Consider the following 9601-nt stretch of genomic DNA (forward strand, 5'->3'; position numbering starts at 1 on the left):
GTACTTGTATTTACGAAAAGCCTTATTCAAGCTCGATTTTATAAACTTGTGAACTCACCAACTATTTTCATAGTTGATGCTCGTTTTACATGCTTTTTCAGGAAATAATTAGTAAGTGGATATAAAGATTCATCATCATAGAGCATGTTGCATCGTGTTGAAGTTATTTATGAAGTTATCTTTGAACAATGTTATTTTGGAAAAACTTGTATTTTGTTTCTTTTGAAGCTATGGGTTGTAAACTTTTAAATACTGATATGGTGATGTATCTTTATCTTTTGCAATGAAACCGTTATCGCTGTCATATCTCGCGTTTCCGCTTTAGCAGGGTGTGACATTTTTGGGCTTAGAAACCACAAATTAGGGACAACATAGATCTATATGATCAATAAGAAAGGTATAGAATTTAATACCAGAAAAGATGACCAATAGAGTGTGTATTCTGGATCTACTTCCTCTTCCTTGAACTCTCCAACTTTCTCCTTCTCCTTCTTACTCCAAAGATGCCTTCACAAGCAATAAACACACACACACACACTCACTAAGAAAACGGATAGGGTTTGTTAGTTGATGCTCTGGAGGTGAAAGAGACGAGTTTGGGCGCATAAGAGGGTTTAAATAGATGCAAAACCCTAGAATTAGGGTTTCCTCCAAACATGCAAACTCGTCGAGTCCAGTGTGTGGACTCGCTAAGTAACCGGCTAAATACGCATCCTCATCCCGTCTCTACTCGATGAGTCGGGCAAGGGACTAGTCGCGTTCCTCACAAAGGAATAAACTTATTTAAATACATACCGGGAATGGGGCGTTACATATGTTTGACAGTATATTTAGGTATGTTATGCTATGTTTATACGTGGTAGTGATAGGGGTGAAACAGTCCCTGGATACCAGTTGAAAAATACTAAAGGGTAGGCTGGCACCCGGATATGCTTGGCAGTATGTGTGTTGTATGGTATGTGGTATGATAGGGGAACTCACTAAGCTTCTTGCTTATGGTTTTCAGTTTTGGTTTTAGGTACTTCGTTTTCAAAGGAAAGTAGTCAGCTCAATCACAGCGCATCACACTACGATTTCCGCACACAGGGGCGGAGCTTCAACGTTTGCTTCACGGGGGGGGGGGGGGGGGGGGGGGGGGGGGGGGAATATAATATGTAAAAAAATTGTTAAGCACGGGGGGCCACAGCCAAAATTTTATATTTTTGGGCCAAAAATATATAAAATGAAAGTATGAGGGTTGTTTATAATTAAAAAACCAGGGGGGCACAGCCCCCCACCCCTTGCCCTTATAAAGCTCCGCCAATGTCCGCACATAAGATCTTTGGGATTACACTTTGATATTGTTTTACAATAACTTGTTTTGATTACTGACATTTGGTTTTCATATGGGATGTTATCACGGATGTTTATATACTGTTGGTTTATGAATTGTTAAACTAAAAACGAAATTTTTGGGCTTATTTTTGGGATGTTACAGTAAGATTACGATCATGCCCTTAATGAATTAGTTTTGATCTAACGCTCCACTTTTAGTTCTCAGATTCTCGAGAAACTATGAGTTCTCAACCGATCTTTTATATATATATATATATATATATATATATATATATATATATATATATATATATATATATAATGAAATCTAATGAAACGGAACACCTAGGATGAAACATTAAGCGAAACCAAGAAAAAGATCAAATACTTATATTAATTTGAAACCTCGTCGAAGGTCTCAAAAATCCAAGGTTCTAAATAACGTAAGGCGTTACTTGGCGGCAATGTCAAACCTCAAGCTTTTCCGAGCATTGGCGAGTCACAACGTTTGTAAGTCATGACTTAAGGCGGCAATTTTCTATATAATTAATATTTTTTATATGTATTTTCAATTATTATTCATTTCTATACACATATATGAGTTAACGCGGCGTTTTAGCAAACATTGGCAGCAGGTGGAAGCCTTGGAGCCATGACGAACTTTTTAGAACTTTGCAAAAATCTGATTAAATTAAATTGGAAGTAAAACTCCTAAGAAATTGGGGATTATTCAAAAATCCATTTATGCTAAAAGATACATGATTCACATGATATTTAATTTGAATCAGTTGTTTTTTTTTTCAAAATATTTTTGATGAGAAAAGATTGTTCAATGGGCTCTAAGATGGTAATTTTAATGCCACTAATGGATGCAATTGATGTTGATGGCAATGGTGATGCAAGTGTCTTCCACCGGTTCTTATCGACTTGTTGAATTAGATTCCAGGAAGGGTTTCTTTGGGTTTTATAATCTCCAAATTGAAGTGTGTAATGTTTAAGGCATTGGATTTCAAGAAGACTGATGTATAGCAGGTGTCTTGTGTTGCAGCTTATAGTTTTTAGATAAATGGCGGGAGAAAGTTATGGTTAGAAGAAGTTGTGTTGTGGCCTATTGTTTTTAGATGAATAGTGGGAGAAAGTTATAGTTAGAAGAAGTCAATGTAATTAGCCAAGTATAGGGGAGTAATTGTGGAAGTTATTTTATCATTAAATGAGATTACAAAACTATCTTTATTTATTTTTTTAATGATTTGTTTTTTGGGAATAAGACTAATTAAGGTAATTAAATTTTCGGTTTGTTCATATGTAGGTAAGTATCTTTTTTTGTACATATTTAGGTAATGAACATTTTGGAACTGTTCACATATGACCATTATAACCTGCTGTAGCAGGTTATATTCGGTTACAATAGGTCATAATGGTTAGATGTGAACACTTTCAATAAATTTGTTACCTAGATGTGTACAAAAGAAAAATAGTTACCCAAATATGAACAAAACCAAAAGTAAGAGTAAATTACACGAACGGTCCATTTGGTTTGGGGGAATTTATGCGTTTGGTCCCTAACTTATTTTTTGAATTCGGATGATCCCTACAGTTTATTTTTGTTACGGTTGATCCGTGTCTTACCTAAAAAGACTATTGTGTCATTATTAATTTAATTTTTTTTAATTAATTTTCTGATTATTTTTTATATGTTTAAAAAACTAATAGACCCCACATATCTGTATCTCCTGACCATCTCATCTCTCATCATCCTCAACTTCTATTTCTTTTTCATTTTTAGTGATATCGACGTCTTCAACATCCATTCGTTTTTTGGTCCTTCAACTCCAGCGAACCAACACCACAACCTACTAAAGTGAAGAGACAATAGGTTATGGTGTTTGTTCGCCAGAGTTGAAGGACAAGAAAAAAGGATGGTGAAGACTTTCATGTCACTAAAGATTGAAAGAAAATAGAGGTTGAAGAGGATATGTAATGGGATGGTGAACGGTAGGACCCAGATTAAATTTATTAAATGTGGTTTTAGGTTTACGTTGAGGAGATACAGATATGTGGAGTCTATTAATTTTTTTAAACATATAAATACAAAACATAAATAATAAAATTAATTAAAAAAATAAATTAATAAATGCACAATAGCCTTTTTAGGTAAGACAGGGACTAAGCGCACAACAAAAATAAACAATACGAAATGCACAAATTCTCCCAAACCATAGGGACCATTCGTGTAATTTACTCTTACTTTTTGGTTTTGTTCATATTTAGGTAATTATTTTTTTTATACACATCTAGGTAACAAACTTGTTCAAAGTGTTCACATATAACCATTATGACCTGTTGTAGCTGGATGTAACCTGCTACAGCAGGTCATAATGGTTATATGTGAACAATTCCAAAAAGTTTGTTATCTAGACGAGTACAAAAAAAAAAAATAGTTACCTATATGTGAACAACCCTAAAAGTTAATTACCTTAATAAGTCATATTCTCTTGTTTTTTCATACAATGTTTCGAATAAGACAGCTATAAAGGATGGTATAAGATATGATGTGAAGCTTATGATGAACGCGCATACTTGTTGGAGTGTGATATCGATACAGGTCCTGGATGAATCAAATAGGTGTAAGTTTATGGTCGTTCCTAGACAACATTGACATAAAGGTCAATTAGTTCTATTATCTTATTCGAGATTACAAATCAAGAAACCCAAAATCGAACATATAAAAATGTTTCGATCTATACATCATGTTCAATGATATGAAAGCAAATGGAGGTTTGTGTTTTGTCTTGTATTAGTATAGTGTATCAAAGGGCTTCTAGCCTACTGGTATTAGGTGTTGTTTTTTCTTTTTAAAGTTGAAAGTTCAAATCTCGTTTGTGATATGAACGGATTTAAGAGTAAATTAGATTTGTTATTAAAAATAAATTAGTATAGTGTTTGGAAGAGGGTGTGCTCCAGGCAAAACCATGTTCTGACGTTGTTGTTCTCGACATTTGTTGTTAAAATCTGACTTGTTCTAAATTTTTTATCGAATCTATGGGTAAGACTTTGAAAGGGGTTGTTTCTCCATTAACCTTCACATTTGTAAGGTTGAATAACCGGTAACATTTGATCAACTTCTCATTTGGGATTACCTCGATCTCTAAGTTGTAATGTTAAAACAACTTTCAACGTTTAATTACTCTCAATCTCTAAGTTATAATGTAGAAGTTTTAAAATTTAAAGAGGGTGTAAAATAAAGTGGTAGTTAACATTTAATTTGATACATGACTTCAAATAACGATTAAACGACTATAATTACATCTCAGCAATACAAAATTGGACTAAGAAATTGTTGGTCATGATCACGTCATAGAGAAAATTGTGGTTTTTCCAAGAATCATTTTGAAAAATGTTTACCATTTAGTATAAGCGTGAATGCATAGGTGTAAATAAGGGAATTATTTAACATTCAAATACTTGTATAGGTAAGATAATGTTATGTTGGTTTAGTTTTTATATATATAATTAAAGCAGTCGCAGTGAAACATTTTTAATACAGATACTATAACTAGAAACAGAGGAAATTTAAAATCTAAATATAAGAAAAACTAAAAGAAGAGACTTGATTTATTTAGCAGGAAACCACCGGCTTTGCTTTATTCCATTGCATCCGAGTCTCTAAGTCCTGACTTGCTCCTTCACCAATTCACCTGCAACACAAACAATCGTTTCTTAGTTACACTAGTCTATCTATGAGCAGAGTAAGTATATTGGAGAGTCAAATATATAGGAATAGATTAACATCATATACATGGACCAAAGTTGACATTGCACTTTTCAGGAAGTTGCATGGCCATGGAACGATCAACGCCGGAGATGGGGGGACCATTGACAAGCACACAAAGACAGGGTTGGCCAAGGACCCTGAGGGCGGTGCAACACGCGTCATTTGGAGGAATGGGGCTAAATGGTGCAACCGACGCCCGGCATGGGATCAGTTGCACCAATGCCGAGAAAAATGTGCTGCCACAAGGGAACCCTGCCGTCCCCTGTACCATCACTCCCAGCACCACCACCACCACCACCACCACTGCCGCTTCTTTCTTTTCCATGTTTTTCTACTTGTATTTTATTATTTTATAATAACACCCATCTCCATTTATAGCCGTTCATTCTTTCTACTCATGCAGGATCCATGTCATTCCTAAGCCTCAGCATTGTTGGCATGCTTATTATGCCTTATACTTATGGAAACAGTTGCTAAACTCATATTCGGTGACTCATTCACATGCCATGGAAATATGTTCATATTAACCATTGGTTCCCACAATGTTTGTTAACTTACTTATCATCTGAAAAAGGAATTGGTATTGGAAGTATGTTGATATTTTTTGGGTGGGACAAAAAATGCCAACTTTTTTCCCATTCACTTTACTTCAGTATATACTTGTTGTGTGTCTTGATTTCCATGTCACTTTTATTTTAAAGAAATAAAAAATAATTCTTGTTTATGGGATGTACTTGTACATGTACCTTTTTTCATGAAAAGAATTTTTCTAAAGCTCTCCTCTGTTTCCTTTAAGATTAATGACAGATAGTTCTTGTTCTACAAACTCTCCAGCACAAATGGGCGGATACTTGTCGGCAAGGGGTGACTGTGCAAAATGTCCCAGGGGCTTCAGCACAGCATCTGATGCTATATGAGAAAATAACTAGCAAAAAATAAAAGTAGACCCATTGTTATTCATAGTTTTTATGACATTTTTTATTAAGTCAATCAAAAAAATAATGATAAGTTTGTAAAAAGGTAGGAGTTTATTTCTCTATTAAGCCATTCTTTCTGCATAAAGCAAAAAAATAATAATAATAAAGAGTCATGTCCTTATAAGGTCCAATTAGTCAAAAAGAAACAACACCCAAGTTTATAAACTACACGTTGACTTTTCAGTTTATAAATAGATGTCACAATGCTGATACATTTAGGTAGAATGGAATGATTTATTCATTGGGATGAGGAAAAAAAAAAAAAAAAACTGTTTCGTCAGATAGAATGAAATAAAAAAATTGCAATATAACTAATTGTTATTCATAGTTTTTTATGACATTTTTTTGAAAAACAATTGATGTTTATATATAAATAACAAGTTTCTAAAAATAACTAAATTATATGCTTTAACTATAATCTTACATGGGTTCTGATGAGTGTTAAATTTATTTTTCTTGTTAAATAAGTAAGTATAATTAAACAGTGTATAAAGTAAAAAAGAAAAGTAAATTAAAAACTGATGCACTTACTGTTGATGATACTCTCCAGAGGCTTCGATTTTCTTGTGATGCAGCTTTAATTGACTCAAGTGTTCTGTTAGTTACCACAACTTCATGCATACCAGCTATACAATCTCCAGCAGTCAACCATTCTATCTGAAAATTCAAAAATAAAATAAAATATAGACAGCTTAAACTCAGTTTTAACATCACTTTTTTGGCATCATGAACGGCTGTAGATTTTATTTACATTTCATTTCCATAAACCAAAAAGCTAAGAAGAAGCAATGTACTGTAATAACTTTGTGTAATAGAGCAACCTACTTCCGTTTCTTTCTATTGCAGCCTTGTACTTCAATTCTTTTATAAAGTAATTGTACTTTGAACAACCTACCAATTATAGCATTGTACTTTCAAAAAAATAAAAACCAGTGAAAATTGCTTTGTACTTTATAACATTGCTATAACTGGGTAGACTATTTAAAGTAGCTAAGGTGAAACGTGAACCATTTTTGGGTAAAATTGCTACTCAGGAAGCATTTATTCATATCCATCATAAAAGATAAAACATGAGCCATTTTTAGGTTAAGTAAGGGAATGAAAGTAGATTGGTATTTGTTTACCTGCTTTCCTGTCTGAATAAGTAGACAACCAACTGGAACCTTGACTTCTACTTTCTTCCCATTCCTTAGCCAAATACTTAGACCAGGGAATCTACTTCTGCCATGAATGGTTAAAAAATTAAGGTCATAATGATATCCAGCAAACACAGTACCCTCTTTCCCATGGCGTTCAAGGTTACTCCCTGTTGGAGCAAGAAGATGTGGACCCTGCAATCCAGAAACATATAATTCAAACATCAACAAATGGAAGTAGCTCATGGACATGCCACATAAAATCAAAACCAGAGTACAATAAAAAAAAGTTTGGTTAGGATAAGTTAAAAGGAATATTACTTTTCTATGACCTTAACCATTTACTTATGTGTCACATTAAAAAAGTGACCTGAGTGGAACCATTTTACAAGTACAATGACCTAACCCTAAAAAAAATCATAAGAATATCCGGGTTTTGCAAGTTCATAAATAAACACTCACATTCTTCATTAGAGCAGTGAATGCATCCTTTGGTAGGCCAAAACCAATTGCTGCCATTTCAGCAACAGCCTGAGGAAATTGAATTTTGAATTATATCCTGTAACATTCAATCAAGAAATTATGATGCAAAGTCACTACTTCACCTCTATAGCAGATATCATTTTGGAACCCCAAGAATCCATGGTCTCTTTCCATTCGAGGAAACCTTCAGGTATAACTGGCTCCGAGTTCAGTTCCTACATCAACAAAAGTCATCAATGATTTTGGAAGTGAAAGATTTTGTAATGACACTTTGGTCTTTTAAGGGACCGAGAATGGAATTCAATTCCTTCACCCCCATCCTTGGAACGATGAAACACGGATCCAAACGGAATTTGATTCCATTCATTCCAATCCCTTTGGGAATCTTGAACTAATCACGAGTTTAAGGAGAAGTCTGCTAAACCTGAAAGTGAGTAGTTGATGGTCGAGGACCAACTCTCCACATGTATCGCCACTTAGGATCTGGACCTGATGGGGTCAACGGCTGAGACTCTTTAGGCAATGATCTCAGCTTGTTTTGCATTTCCCCATCAACCAAACTACGAGGAATTTCTATTCCTTCTGGTGTCACACCGACCTGTAATTTTCACAAACACCATTCAAATCACTTGCTTGTTACCAAAACACCCAATTTATCTTTTTCTTTCGAAACCCAATTTGACTAATTACGATTTCAACATGACAATTTCATTTTCCAGGTAAACCACACTTAACATTTAACATCAATGGATTCTAAACTTGAACAAGTATTATTTTCGCATCTGCATCCCCTTTTCTGATCGGAAGGACGAATAAAAACAAATAATTGAGCATGTAAGTAAACTTGATTTTACATATTTTTCTGCTAAACCCCCAAAATTCCTCGGATTTATCTATCGATCAAATAAATCAATCAATGCAATTCAAACACAATCCGTAACACTAGGTTGACTGGGAATCGGTATATGAAAAAACCTGATAATGGAGGTGAGGACGCTCTTGGAGACGTTTAAACTCATCAGGCTTTTCGAAATACTTCTCCATCATATCGATAAACCGATCGTTATCTTGAGCAGAACATCGGGGATCTTTGACGAGCAAAGCTCCTGTTTCTTTTAGGGTTCGACTAACCTCCGAGCAAGCCGTCTTCAGTTGGGGATTTAAGACTTCATCGCCGCAATATTTGCCAGACACTACATCCAAATACGGTTCCAGATCGATCACCGGTAACTCCATTTGCCTGATTTTTACTTATTTTTCTTCTTAGAAACTTAGAGAGAATGAAAAAAAAAATGGTAGATACTCGAGATCCAAGAAAGAAATGATGATTATGGTGGTGTTTATGTATATTTTTGGATGATGGCGGGAGAATTTATTTTTACGGCACCTCTTGCGTGCGTGCCCACTTTAGTATCTTGTGCCCTTCCTTGGCTATGAGGCCTTGACTTTCAATAATGGCCTTTCTTTCTTTCGTTTGGTATACTTCTTTTTCTTGCAACGATTGTCTTATCGGATGATCATAAAACATACAACAAATTACTAAATCATCCATGTGTTATGTCAAAATGTTATGTTTGGTCCCTATCTTTTTTTTTATTCAGACCATCCTTAGGTTTTGATTTTATACATGCTTAATAAAACGACTATAATGCCCATGATATATTTTTTCGCTTTTTTTATTTATTTTTTAATTAAAGAGGAAACAATTGATACCATTTGTCTCTCCAATCTCTTTCTCTCCTGTCTTTCTCTATCTCCTTTGCACATCTCACAAACCCTACTCCAGGTTTAGCCAGCACCTCCATGCCTGAAGCATTTGTAGTTGTCGGCAATAACACTTGTCTTCGGCGCCACCTGCACTCCACATGTGCCTTACTCTCTTGCACCCTCTAAAAGAAGATCCGACATGTAGATCT

The 9601-nt window shown here is 34.7% G+C and overlaps 2 protein-coding genes across 2 annotated transcripts; both read right to left on the reverse strand.

Moving 5' to 3' along the window:
- Positions 1-4788: 4788 nt before the first annotated feature.
- On the reverse strand, positions 4789-9140 carry LOC145044443 (uncharacterized). Its single transcript, XM_078993200.1, has 8 exons — positions 8661-9140; positions 8110-8283; positions 7808-7900; positions 7665-7733; positions 7191-7397; positions 6598-6723; positions 5836-6014; positions 4789-5012 (listed from the first exon to the last, which is right to left on the reverse strand). The coding sequence occupies exons 1-7, from the start codon at positions 8919-8921 to the stop codon at positions 5859-5861; spliced, it is 1086 nt and encodes a 361-aa protein (XP_078849326.1). The 5' UTR covers positions 8922-9140; the 3' UTR covers positions 4789-5012; positions 5836-5858.
- On the reverse strand, positions 4981-5414 carry LOC145011384 (uncharacterized). The gene is made up of 2 exons (XM_078970097.1): positions 5114-5414; positions 4981-5012 (listed from the first exon to the last, which is right to left on the reverse strand). The coding sequence occupies exons 1-2, from the start codon at positions 5412-5414 to the stop codon at positions 4981-4983; spliced, it is 333 nt and encodes a 110-aa protein (XP_078826223.1).
- Positions 9141-9601: the final 461 nt, after the last annotated feature.

Source organism: Lactuca saligna, chromosome 1 (genome assembly GCF_052625555.1).
Source record: "Lactuca saligna cultivar CGN05327 chromosome 1, ASM5262555v1, whole genome shotgun sequence".
Lineage (NCBI taxonomy): Eukaryota > Viridiplantae > Streptophyta > Magnoliopsida > Asterales > Asteraceae > Lactuca > Lactuca saligna.